General features: G+C 43.9%; 1 protein-coding gene across 2 annotated transcripts in view; it reads left to right on the top strand.

Moving 5' to 3' along the window:
* Window positions 1-14,354, top strand: part of slc17a5 (solute carrier family 17 member 5) — a 38,983-nt gene that overhangs the window by 18,140 nt on the left and 6,489 nt on the right. For both annotated transcript variants that reach the window (XR_014553335.1, XM_083651073.1), the window contains exons 6-10: window positions 2,855-2,973; window positions 4,405-4,566; window positions 8,476-8,608; window positions 10,449-10,596; window positions 13,290-13,380. Coding sequence is in view for 1 of the 2 variants with exons in the window: in XM_083651073.1 (XP_083507199.1) it covers window positions 2,855-2,973; window positions 4,405-4,566; window positions 8,476-8,608; window positions 10,449-10,596; window positions 13,290-13,380 (653 nt within the window). In the remaining variant the exon portion in view is untranslated. The remainder of the gene's footprint in view (window positions 1-2,854; window positions 2,974-4,404; window positions 4,567-8,475; window positions 8,609-10,448; window positions 10,597-13,289; window positions 13,381-14,354) is intronic.

Raw genomic sequence — 14,354 nt, 5'->3', positions numbered from 1 at the left:
CTAATTTCTTGAAATACTGTTTTGGGGGTTTTCTGGAGCTGTAGGCCAAAATTATGAAAAATGAAACAAATAAAGGCTAGAAATATTTCACTTTGTGTGTAATGAATCTATAATCTATGAAAGTTTCACTTTTTGAAAGGAATTATCGGGAAAAAAACTTTTCCATTATATGATTTTTTTTTGGAAATGATCTGTAGGCTATATAAACATATATATCATTTGGGTTCCATTGGACACAATGTAAAGAAAATTAAAGTAATCGCCGTTGAGAAAGTCGGATCTCAGCACTTACGTCAGTATCAAAGGTTGAAAACTACTGTTTCCAGCGGGGATGCTATTTATTGCGGGCCGTTCACAGCTGATCCAATAAACAGCCATGTGGGACCATGTAGGTCGCTCTATCTATCGCCTAAACTCAACGGCTGGCTCACTTTTAGACCAAAGAAAAAGCCGGTAGTTTGTGCATATTAGTTACGTCCTTTTCAGAGGAACTCTGGAAAGCAAGTTGCTGAACTCAAGTTGCCTCTCCGTTGACTAGTCGCTGATTTAGTTTGTTCCTTTTTGCTTTGGATCAGCGTTTTACACTTCTTCTTCTTCACCATGCTGTTCTTGTTGAGCCTGAGACAAGCTGCGTTTCCTCTGCTCATGCACTGTCTGCACACCACAGTCATCGTCTTTCCTCTGCTCATGCACTGTCTGCAGACCACAGTCATCATCTTTCCTCTGCTCATGCACTGTGTGCAAACCACAGTCTTCATCTTTCCTCTGCTCATGCACTGTCTGCAGACCACAGTCTTCATCTTTCCTCTGCTCATGCACTGTCTGCAGACCACAGTCTTCATCTTTCCTCTGCTCATGCACTGTCTGCAGACCACAGTCTTCATCTTTCCTCTGCTCATGCACTGTCTGCAGACCACAGTCATCATCTTTCCTCTGCCCATGCACTGTCTGCAGACCACAGTCATCATCTTTCCTCTGCTCATGCACTGTGTGCAGACCACGGTCGTCGTCTTTTTCCTCTTTCCTCAAGTTGAAGAAGAAAATAACTTTGCAGATCCAGCCATTGTCGAAGTCCCACTTTTTTCCTGTATGCTTGCTGAGCTACTGCTGTAAGTTGGCTTCATTCCCAAGTGGGACTTTTTGGATGAATTAAACACATGAAATGTTCTCTTGTAGGGCTGGATGATCATTCAATACAGTAGCATTGTTTATTGTCTTTCAATAGGATCATAATATTGTGATGATATGAAGATAGTTTAATATGGTGACACACATTTCTGCTGTCTAAATTTTGAGTATATAATTTTTTATTGTTTCGTTTTCAGACATTAGTTTAACAGTATAACTGCAGACGGGACAAAACCCAAAACAAATAATCTTCAAGCAAGTTACATACAATGTGACAGTGTCCGTCTACAAGTGTTCAATCTGAAAGGAAACATTTTCTCCCACCCCGTAAACTTAGTCCCATATCCAGTTTATGATACATATTTGTTTTAAATGATTCAAAACAAAACAAAACAACAACAAAAGACAAAAACAAAACAAAAACAAGAAAGCAAGTAAACAAATTCAAACAGACAGAAAAGAGAGACAAAAAAATAGGAGACAAAAAAAAATAGGAGACAAAAATTGATGATGACAATGGAATTTTAATTTAAAACTGATAAAATGAGGTACAGTATGGTAGGACATCACACCTAACATTACCATTCGGTTTAATGAGATGAACATTCATTTGATTATTTAATGTGATTTTGCATACAGTACATGAACCGATATATCCAGTATTGATAATGATATTGAGAAGAATCCTTATGATTATCATGATATTGCTTTCAACCATATCACCCCGCCCTCTTCTCTTGTTTCAGCCATCAGAAGTTTTAGATTGCGACATATTTTTCATGTCTCAGAACAGTGTCCCATCCTCACTAATGTCTCAGAACAGTGTCCCATCCTCACTAATTGAGACGCTATAGATTCCCCAAATTAGCCCAAATTAATTGTGGTGTCAGGTGTCGTCAGTGGTGGGAAAAAATCCCTAAAAAACATCAGGAAAAGAAAGCTGTAGCTAATGAGGTCATTTCCTCTGTCGTCTCTTTGTTTATCTTTGGCACAACACAATCAGACAGACTGGTTTGGTGAACATGAGAACCTGTGTGCACTTTACTCATGTCACCTTGCAGGATTTCTGTGTGTTAAAGGACAGACTTTCAACTGGTGACATGTCACTGACATCTCTACACAGTGTGCTTTAAAGAAAGAACTGTGTCACTGACATCTCCATACACAGTGTGCTTTAAAGAAAGAACTGTGTCACTGACATCTCCATACACAGTGTGCTTTAAAGAAAGAACTGTGTCACTGACATCTTCATACACAGTGTGCTTTAAAGAAAGAACTGTGTCACTGACATCTTCATACACAGTGTGCTTTAAAGAAAGAACTGTGTCACTGACATCTTCATACACAGTGTGCTTTAAAGAAAGAACTGTGTCACTGACATCTCCATACACAGTGTGCTTTAAAGAAAGAACTGTGTCACTGACATCTTCATACACAGTGTGCTTTAAAGAAAGAACTGTGTCACTGACATCTCCATACACAGTGTGCTTTAAAGAAAGAACTGTGTCACTGACATCTCCATACACAGTGTGCTTTAAAGAAAGAGCTGTGTCACTGACATCTCCATACACAGTGTGCTTTAAAGAAAGAACTGTGTCACTGACATCTCCATACACAGTGTGCTTTAAAGAAAGAACTGTGTGCAGAAGGAATGCAGGATAAACACATGGAGGAGGACTTCTATAATGTGGATCTGAGGTGAAATGAGTGTTGATTGTGTGTTCAGGTGCTGTTGGCCTGGTCTGGTTCGTCTTGTGGGCCTTGCTGGCGTTTGACACCCCAGACACTCACCCCCGCATCTCCGAGAGAGAGAGACTCTACATCACTACCTCCCTGAAGAACGAGGTAACACGTTAGACTAGACTCTACATCACCACCTCCCTGAAGAACCAGGTAACACGTTAGACTAGACTCTACATCACCACCTCCCTGAAGAACGAGGTAACACGTTAGACTAGACTCTACATCACCACCTCCCTGAAGAACCAGGTAACACGTTAGACTAGACTCTACATCACCACCTCCCTGAAGAACCAGGTAACACGTTAGACTAGACTCTACATCACCACCTCCCTGAAGAACCAGGTAACACGTTAGACTAGACTCTACATCACCACCTCCCTGAAGAACGAGGTAACACGTTAGACTAGAGAGAGACTACATCACCACCTCCCTGAAGAACGAGGTAACACGTTAGACTAGACTCTACATCACCACCTCCCTGAAGAACCAGGTAACACATTAGAGTAGAGAGAGACTCTACATCACCACCTCCCTGAAGAACCAGGTAACACGTTAGACTAGAGAGATACTCTACATCACCTCCCTGAAGAACCAGGTAACACGTTAGACTAGGAAGGAAAGTGGACATACTGGTAACTTGGTAACGTCCCCCCACTGACTTGATCCTATCCCCTCTTAAGAATATTTTTTTTGTAATCCATACCTGCACTAAGACAAATTCCTTGTTTGTAATGCGATTACTTACTGTGGCTATTTTCTTCTCTCCTGATTCTCCCCCATTTTCTCCCGAATTTTACTTGGCCAATTTCCCCCTGCTGCCCCGGTCGCTGCTCCACCCTCTGCCGATCTGGGGAGAGCCGTAGACTAGCACCATGCTTCCTCCAAAACACATGCGCAGTTGCCAGCCGCTTCTTTTCACCTGACAGCGGGGAGCTTCACCGGCAGGACGTAGCACGTGGGAGGATCACGCTATTCCCACCAGTTCACTTCCGCCCCGAATAGGCGCCAGAGGAGGCGCTAGTGCAGCGACCAGGACACATACCCTTAATCCGGTGCAATTTTGGCTCGCCTACAAGATCAGCTCAGCGCATGTATTGTGATTGGCTGTACCTCAAGGCACGTGGGATTAACGTGGGCAAAATGGCCGACAGCTTTAGATGAGCTAACAAGCTAAGCTACTGATGTTATCAGACATGATAGACATAAAAAATATGAATCATGCAAACATTCAATGATCATGATTCAAGTGTCACAGGACCATTTCTCATGAACATGATAATTACTTTTTGAAAATAAATGTGAGAGTTTAACTTCATCTGTAGTTGTGGACCCCGAGCCGAGCACATCCTGTAGGGCTTCCCACCCGCAGACACAGCCAATCGTGCCTGTATGGACGCCCGACCAAGCCGGAGGTACAGTAACACGGGAGTGTGAACCTGCGACCCTCGTGTTCGTAGGCAGGGAATCTACCGCTACACTACCCGGACGCCCACTTACTGTGGCTATTAACGTGAATCTTGAATCTTGCTGCAGCTGTCCAGCTCTGTGGAGCACATCCCCTGGCGCTCCATCGTGACGTCTGGACCGCTGTGGGCCATCGTGGTCGCTCACTTCTCCTACAACTGGACCTTCTACACCCTGCTCACCCTGCTGCCCACCTACATGAACGACATCCTGGGCTTCAGCATACAGCAGGTGAGCAATTCTGGATGTCTCTCCCTTAAGCCCATGGCACACCAATCAAACATCCAACAGCTGCCAACAGACAAACAAGGAACACGTTGAGTCTGGCCAAACATCTCCAAACAAGGACAGACAGCCATGACACACCAAACAACATCTGTGTTTGTTTCGTTGGTCATGGGCTTCACACACACACACACACACACAGGCCTCATTTAGGCCTCTTTAAGGGGCACTTTACACGAGGACGGTTTCCTATGGTGACGGGGGATTTTTTTATCGTTAGTGCCTCCCTTTAGACGTGGCGGCGAATTTGGGCTTAGGAAATGACACATTTTGAAGCCAGTGTGGAATTCTTGGTGACGCTCCCCGCTGAGCGCTCCATGTAATCGCTTTGACACGGCTCATTTCAGGAACTCTGACCTGCCTGCACACGCGACACACGCGATTACGTCATAGCCGTGCGCGAGTTACACATGCTCTTTGGTGGTCTTGTAGGCCAGACTTGTGCGTTGTGTATTTATATACAGTCTAGCTCTGTAAATATGGCACTTTATGTTGTAATATTTTTTGTCTCGCCAAAAGTAACCAGGAAGATTCCCACTATGAGATCAGTTTATCAAAATGACGCCTGTACGAAAATCTGATTTTGGTTGTCGGAGATTGAGACCTCCGGGCTGCTGCTGAGTGCTCTCAGCAGCAGCCCGGACCGGAAGTGGAGGCAGGGATGCTCCTCTCAGCCTCTCACTGGGGGAATTATCCGATGCACTGCTGCTGTGTTGATTAAGCTAGCCTAATGTTTCCGTGGCATTTTGATTAACTTTATGATTTAATTCCTTTTGGAGCAAATGTTGGTTTAACAAATCTAACCATGACGCTTTACGCTACGTTGTTTACTGGTATAGTGTGGGTAGGGCAGCCTGTAACGTTCCATTTAATATAGCTCAGTGGTAACGTTAGCCCAGCTGCCTGGTCTCGTCTCTGTTAACTATATCCTTACAACAGCTAAGAAAGGAGCTTGTGAAGAACGAACATCCCCACAGTCAAAGCACTTCCCTGAGATATCTATATAAAAATGTGTATTACGGTACTTTACTACCAAAAATAAAACCTCTGTTTGTATGTGACGCTAACCTGTTAGCGATTAGCTAATGGTTGGTGGTTGCGTAGTAGGCCCCATCTTACCCGGGGCGGGAGTTAACATTATAAAACACATTTCCTGGCAGTTGGACAACCTGGTAAGTTCTGAAAATATGCGTATATTATTGTGTTATTCCAGCTATCGTTATCGGTTGTTAAGTTATAGTAATATGCAGGTTTTAAAAGGAAGTCGCAGAAGTATTTATAGGCTGACCCGGCACTCTCCAAGTTGTGGAGCGACGAGCAATGCCCCGTTGACCATCACACTGCCACCTAGCGACCTGGCATGTACATTACGGCGTTTTAAAAATTCAACAGCGCTCATGTAAACAGGGAGAAGGTGTGAAGGAAAAGGTGTGAAGGAAACGCTATTGTGTCGTTTCTTCCAGAAACTGTCCTCGTGTAAAGGGCCCCTAAGACGACAACGGTCTCTACATAAAAACAGCAAACTGTCTTTGCGTTCTGGTCTTTTCGTTCGGCGTTTATACGACAGCGTTGTGATAACGATTCGCATGCAGACCGGAGCAGCAAATGTAAGTCAGTAATGGGGATACTAGTTGGGTCATCTCCAGCTATCCAGTGACCACGGATAGCGGAGCTGTCGTTTCTCAGTTTACTTAGATCAGATCAGATCAGCTCAGATCAGCTCAGATCATATCAGATACTTTAATGACCACACAGCCACGCTGGTGGAATTTGTTTTCAGTACAATACGTTACATAAGCCAGGTTCCAACATAGAACATCACATGCAATAAATACAATACAATAAATAGAAAAACACAATACAGCCCACATCACGGTACAGTAAACAGACAGAACACCAGACTTGTATTGCACAATTCATGGTCATAACAGGAGAGATAGGGGGACTGTCAGAGAGAGTTCAGTGTTCGTATGGCATCTATAAAGGTAAAAACAAAACAAAAACATGCTCCTTGTGGAAATGGGGTCTTTTTTTTAAACTTTCATAAATGACAAACAGAGAAATGAACCTCTGCTTTCCACGGTCATAGAATGGCTGGAGATGAGATGACCCAACTACCCAACATACCTGTTTTCTTTGCAGCACTTGGAGGAAATCGACGTATCTGGCCGCGAGTTTGGGGATCTGAATTTTGCTGTAACGTTAATGGATGGTAATTATTAATATGCGCGGACATTAATAGCGGGCACTTATCACGCATTATGTATTTTTAGCACCTCGTTTGCCTCGTTATCAGACTCTGATGTCATGAAGGCTATATTGTCTCCTGTCCACAACAGAACATGTCTATGTTGACACTGGTTCTGGCCTACAGGGCAGTACACCAGACAGCCCCTCTGTACCTTCAATCTATGGTCAGGTTCCAAACCTCTCACCGTTCCCTCCGCTCCTCCACCAGTGCAGGACGCCTCGCCCCTCCTTCACTACGGGGGCTCAAAAGTCGCTCATCCCGTTCGCGACTCTTCTCGTCCCTGGCACCTCAATGGTGGAACGAGCTTCCACCTTCGGTCAGGACGGCCGAATCACTGCCGATCTTTCGGAAAAGACTAAAGACACACCTTTTCAGGCTCCATCTGGGCCCTTCTTGAACTAACATCTTTCTCTCTCTCTCTCTCTCTCTCTCGCTCTCTCTCTCTCTATAAAAAAAAAAATAACTAAACTAAACTTTACCACTATTCCATGTTGCATAGTTGATTGCTCTATTGCTGAAAAAAATGTGTTATAAAAGCGTCTGCCAAATGACGTAATGTAATGTAATGTAATTGATTACTGTCTTCTGTCCACAACAGAACATGTCCATGTTGACTACTGTCTCTCCTGTCCACAACAGAACATGTCCATGTTGACTACTGTCTCCTGTCCACAACAGAACATGTCCATGGTGACTACTGTCTCTCCTGTCCACAACAGAACATGTCCATGTTGACTACTGTCTCTGCTGTCCACAACAGAACATGTCCATGTTGACTACTGTCTCCTGTCCACAACAGAACATGTCCATGTTGACTACTGTCTCTCCTGTCCACAACAGAACATGTCCATGTTGACTACTGTCTCTGCTGTCCACAACAGAACATGTCCATGTTGATTACTGTCTCCTGTCCACAACAGAACATGTCCATGTTGACTACTGTCTCTGCTGTCCACAACAGAATAGGGATGGGCATCGAATTTCGAATTTTCGAATAATCGTTGTTATTATCAAGGTCGACTTTTATTATTGAAATTCGAAATTCGAAAAAAAAAAAAAAAAAAAAAAAAAATTTTTGAGTGAAATGTTGCATTGTCTCCCCTGATTCTAAGTATAGTCAAATCGCTATAAGCATTTTAAGCAAGGTTTATGGAAAAATGAATGGCGGATGAAATCCCATGAAGAGGGAGAGGGGGTGACTTTGGCACCCCTTTGGCACTCAGACCTGAGCCTACTAAATATTTAATGAACCACAACCACTCATGATTGTCAAAACTGTTTTTTATTTTCGAAAATGTCAATGTAAAAAAAAAAAAAAATGTAAAAAAAAAAAAAAAAAATTTTTTTTACATTTTTTTTTTTTTTTCGAAATTCGAATTAAATTCGAATTTGGCCAGCGAATTTCGAATAGTGTTTTTGCTAGAAATGCCCATCCCTACAACAGAACATGTCCATGTTGACTACTGTCTCCTGTCCACAACAGAACATGTCCATGTTGACTACTGTCTCTCCTGTCCACAACAGAACATGCCCATGTTGACTACTGTCTCCTGTCCACAACAGAACATGTCCATGTTGACTACTGTCTCTCCTGTCCATAACAGAACGGCATGCTGTCGGCTCTGCCCTATCTGGGCTGTGCGGTGCTGGCGGTGCTGGCCGGCCAGCTTGCAGACTACCTGAGGGAGACCTGCCATTACCCGACTGTGGCTGTCAGGAAGGTCTTCTCCTTCTGTGGTGAGGAGAAGGATCCCAGCACACACACACACGCACACACTGTCTGCAAGAACAGCAAGACGTGATGCTACCAAGCCACAGTCTTTCACTGCCGGCCACTGACCAGGTCCACTTGAGCAATTTGGGATAGTTGTTAAAGGAGAATGATGTTGCTGGACCTTATTTTCAGCTTAGTTTATGTTATCCTACTCACCCAGAACATAACTTTCTGAAAAAAAAACGGCAAAACGGCCTGGAACAGAGGAAATAGGTTTGTATTTACGTTATGTAAAAAGCTTATTTTCTGAGACGCAGCGGCTCATGTCCTTATTATACATGTATGATACTGACACAAATGTGACACAATTTGACCTGCTCTATTTACCTCTGCCAGCCATCCACATCAGTGAGAGTGTAGAGTTCAGAGCAGTGGATCAAGCCGCCATGACAGTCCATGGCATCGTAAACGCGGCTGATATTTATCTGATTTGGAGATTATGGACACTGCATTTGAATTCAATGGCCGCCCGTATTTATTTGAGTCGGAATAACGTTATATGGATCACACACTGAGGAGCGGGGGAACGGGAGTTTCTATCTCTATGTGACGGACAGCAGAGAGAGAGACAGGGTGAACAAGCTGCAGCAAAGTAAATACAGCGTTCATTTTCTCATTGTCTCTATGATATAATAAGGATATGAGCCGCTGCGTGACAGAAAATAAGCTATTTACAGGACATAAATACACGCATTACACATGCCCCTATTTCTGGCTGTTTCGTTGCACATTATATCTTTATACAGAGTCCTTTTCAGAAAGTCATGTTCTGGGTGAGTACTGTAGGATAACATAAACTAAGCTGAAATAAGGTCCAGGTTGTAAAAAAAAAAACTGAATTCTCCTTTACGTGAAGAGGGAGCCTTATAGACGTGTTTAACTTGATAACATTGACAAACATTCTAAACTTGACAAACATTCTAAATTGGCCCTTAACCAGCTTACTTCCTGTTGCAGTGTTTGCTAATACAATAGACCCTTCTCACGGGGGCCATTTTGTGTCGAGAAGCCAGGGTAAACACAGGTGCAAGCAAAACACTAATGAGGGTTTCCAAATTCCAATCATGGAAGTTGGAAACCCTCATTAGTGTTTTGCTTGCACCTGTGTTTACCCTGGCTTCTCGACACAAAATGGCCCCCGTGAGAAGGGTCTATAGCTGACAGGAAATAAGCTAATTTGCAAACGGTTCCCATAGCAACACATGAAAACTCTCAACTTGCTTTCTGACATACGCTTTGCTTTTCTCAGGTTTTCGTAGCTGCTTCTCTAACCTTCAGGCTTCTCCCACGCCTGGTGGCAATGAGATTTAGCTTCACATTAGATGTACTGTTTCTGTGTAAAAGAAGACTTCTACTACACACACACACACACACACACACACACACACACACACACACACAGTATGTTTTATACCACGGCATGGTGGCGCAGCGGTAGCACTGTCACCTCACAGCAAGAAGGTCCTGGGTTCGATTCCCACCTGGGTCTCTGTTGGTACTGGAGGTACAGTATCTCTCCCCATGCCTTCGCTGCCTACTGTCCGGGTGGGCTACTGTATCTCTCCCCATGCCTTTCAGGGCCTTTCTGTGTGGACTTTGCATCTTCTCATTTATGGGTTTTATTGTTCTCAGTTAAACTAAAAATACAAGAATCATCCAGGCTTGAGGTCAGTGTTACTTACTTCTGATTGGTGGAGTTGATGACTACAGGCTAGTGTTATTTACCGGTACTTGTGTGTGTGTGTGTGTGTGTGTGTGTGTGTGTGCGTGTGTGTCTGTGTGCGTGTGCGTGTGCGTGTGCAGGTATGATTGGGCCGGCTGTGTTCCTGGTGGCAGCAGGATATACAAAGTGTAACTACATCCTGGCTGTGACCTTCCTGACCATCTCTTCTTCACTGGGCGGACTGTCAGCCGCCGGCTTCAACATCAACCACCTCGACATCGCCCCCTCGTGAGAAATACTCTCAGGCCATGCAGGGAAACAACATACATAATTTAACATTCATAGGAAGGTGTTATTTACAAATAGCTGTACATCGTTTTTAAGAAGAATGTTGCTTCTTGAAATTCATCAGTCAACATTTAAACAGCTATGAAGAAAATGGAGGGCCTTAGCTAGGGGATAGGATGGTTGTAGAGACTTGGGGTTCAAGGGGTGGGTAAGGGGAGTGGCTAGGGGTATGTGGGTGTGGGAGGGTCGAGGTAGGACCATTCTCCATGTTGAAGACGATTAGCTGTGTTGTTCAGGTCCTCCCAAACTTTGCTTAAAGTGCCATAAGACTTCAAGGTATTTATTTCTAGTTTTCTTTTGGTCCATCATGACTACGTCAAAGCAAGTGTCTCATTGTGTACAACACAATTTTCGCTTTCACAATTGATAACCGTAGAATTTGGCGATATTCAAACATTTTCTTTTCTTTAGAAAGCCTGCAGTCATTTTAAATGGTCAAGATGTTGATAAACCATCCAGAAAGTTCAGGAAAATGTGATTCCTCAAATCCTTTGCACTAATTAACAATAAATGTTAGATCTTGTTATCGTGATCGTGATTATCGTGATCATGAATTTGAACCATAATGATGCATCTCCCTGGTGTGTGCTGGAACATTTCTTCATATGAGTATATTCAGGATGCAATACCACGATCAATTTAGCAGGACTTTCAGAAACCCTGAAAGCACTGTAATGGATTTAGCAGGTAGGGCTGTAACTAACGATTATTTTGATAATCGATTAATCTGATCAAAATAAATGCGCGGAATTTATTTCAACATTTTATTCAAAAACAAAATGTTGTCCCAAATTGGCAATATTAGTGCACAAAAGTGCTGCTCGAAAGGACCAGAGCTGTCTAAACAATAAGTCTATGAAAAATTATAAGTAATACACTTAACACGTTCACTGCCAATGACGAGTTGACTCGTCAAAAAAAATCCAACGGTTGACTGCCAATGACGAGTTGAGTCGTCAAAAAAAAAAAAAAAAAAAATTGACGGTGGGACGTGCATCTAACGCTTTTACATCTACTATATAAATATGGGAGCCACCGAACGTGTACAACCCATTCCACCCACCCACTAAGTGGCGACAGTGCTCTCCAGACTAGAGGAAGCCAAGCAAAAAGCAGCCTGAGGAAGCCATTCTCATGAAAATGGATTGGCGAAAACGCTTTCGCTTTCGCGCTGGGAGCTGGCGGTGGGGGATTGCAAATTTGCATAATAGATTATGGGTGCAACACACTTTGAAACACCTTTGAAACACCAGCAGAAAGCCCAGAATCGCACGCAGCTTCATTCCAGCTGAGCTCAACCGAAAACCCAGAAACGAACGAGCCTCATTCTCATACTGTAGGCGAAAACGCTTTCGCACTGGTGCACACGGGCGCACAACGGTGGAGGGTTCCAAAAATAGACTGGGTGCAAAACACACTTTGAAACACGCAGCATAAAGCCTAGAATCGCACAAAGCTTCATCAAAGCTCTCAAACCCAAGAAACGAGTGAGCCCCATCCAGACTTGCCGACGAGGGGGCCGCCAGGTAGGGAGGCTGCTCACTGCTCAGACAGGCAGTAGAAACTCGCTTGTGACAAACGCTGCTGAAAGCCACCAGACACGCCCACGGAGGGAGGAGTTTGAAGGAGAGGGGGTTCAGAACTATATTGTTTAGATGTCTGATATCTCACTGATGCCAAAAATAAATGGTTAAAGTGACTGTTCTGCCTGTTTGATTGAATTTCACAAAACTGCGATTATCTCAGCTTTCAGTCTCAGACGCTGAAACCATGCTGTACTCAACGGCTAATATCTACATAACTACTAACTCTACAAACTAACTCTTTTAGACAGAGAAAGCACACATTCTATTAGTACTTTTGTGAACTTTGTGTTCACAAAGTCCAAGCAGAAAATAATCCTCGGCTCTTGTAAAATGAGCCAGAATCCTCAAAAAAACCCTTTGGCAGAAGCTACCTACAGTAAAAAAAAAACGGCTGGCAGTGAATGTGTTAATAGGCTACCTTTAACAACAGGCCACGGATTATATGAATGTAGATTGTTTCTGCAGTCTCTCTCATACACACACACACACACACACACGCGTACACACACTCATTTAAAGATTTTGTAGTAACGTTGACCAGCTCTTACCCTGCTCAGCTGTTGAGCCTCAGTCATCCATGGCTAACATCAGTTACGTTATGTTTTCCTTTGTCCTCATTACCGTGGTGCGTCCGTGCCATGCAAGGTCCATTTGACATAGTTTGCAGCTAACGCACTTTTTACTTTTACAAAATGTGAAGTTCTCCCATACTTTACATAGAGTCTACTTGAACAGTTTTTGCCGCCATGTTAGCGCCATGGTGCTCCCGGACTCGTCTCCATGGAGACGACGCGCGACGTGGTCACACAGGAAGTAGGCACCTGTGTGACAGACGCGGCAAGTCATGACGTAGTAGATATATAAACGTTTATATCATTATACAGCTCTGCAACCCAACGAATCGCAACCCAACAAATCGATAATGCACTTTGTTGCCAACGAATGTAATAATCAAATTTGATTGATTTGATCCATTAGTTGTTTCAGCCTTATTAGCAGGTAATGTGCACATGGGCAAGTGACCAAACGGTGTCTTTGTCTTTGTAGGTATGCTGGCATCCTGCTGGGGATCACCAACTCCTTCGCCACCATCCCGGGCATGGTGGGACCGGTCATAGCGAGAGCGCTGACCACACAAGTCAGTAACATGTTCACATTGATTCACCCTGATGTGCATTTCATTCCATATGATTTCATTTACCAACAAGTGCACTCAGAGCACGCAGGCCTCCGCCAAGGTCAATGGACCCTTCTCACGGGGGCCATTTTGTGTCAAGACGTGGTAGTCTATCGTGATTGAGTCCTCACCGTCCTCATCGTCGTAAAGTCGCCTTCGAAGCATGACGTTCGATTATAACAAACTAGTTGTGTGGCTTAGCCTTCCCAAATGTTGAGGGTCATTTTTTTAAATTTAATACATAGAATTGGGAACGTTACATTCAATTTCATTCAGACTGCCTGTCACTTCCGCGGCGGCAGCCATGTTGACGAGTGAAAAGAACTACAAAGACCATGTACCCACTACTTGCCCAGACGAGCCTAAGCCCGCCTAAGGCTGCCGCTGATTCGTCGAGCCTGCCATGGTTCAGCTTTCTAAGCCAATCATCTTAACTGCCTGTGCATGACAAGATGGATTACGTCGAGAGAAGTCTCTTTTGATCTCGCGAGGTTATCCATCTTGCAAGCAAGGTTAGTTTACCCTGCCTTTTCGACACAAAATGGCCCCCGTGAGAGGGGTCTATACCCTGTCTGCTATGATATGCACACATCCCCCGAGCCACCCCTCGCACGCCAACTCTCTACCTGCCTATCCGTAGTTACGGCCCCTTCTTCTGAGCCCCGCCCCTTCCCTTGACCCGGGGGAAAAAAGTAATGGGTTCTTGGTGGCACATGCTGCACCCTCCCACCAAGTTTCTTGAAGATCGGCCCAGTAGTTTTTTCCGTAATCCTGCTAACAGACAAACAGGACAGAAAACATACCCTCCTTGGCGAAGGCAACAACAACCTTTTGCGGCTTAAATGTACTTCAGTAACCTCTGATCTATACTGCTGTCCTTACAAAGGCAAACTGCAGTAAGTGTTTGTTTTTTATAATGTTTAACAGTGTTTATT

This window comes from Poromitra crassiceps (assembly GCF_964638095.1).
Source record: "Poromitra crassiceps genome assembly, chromosome: 14".
NCBI lineage: Eukaryota > Metazoa > Chordata > Actinopteri > Beryciformes > Melamphaidae > Poromitra > Poromitra crassiceps.
This window is presented reverse-complemented; position numbering and strand designations above follow the sequence as displayed.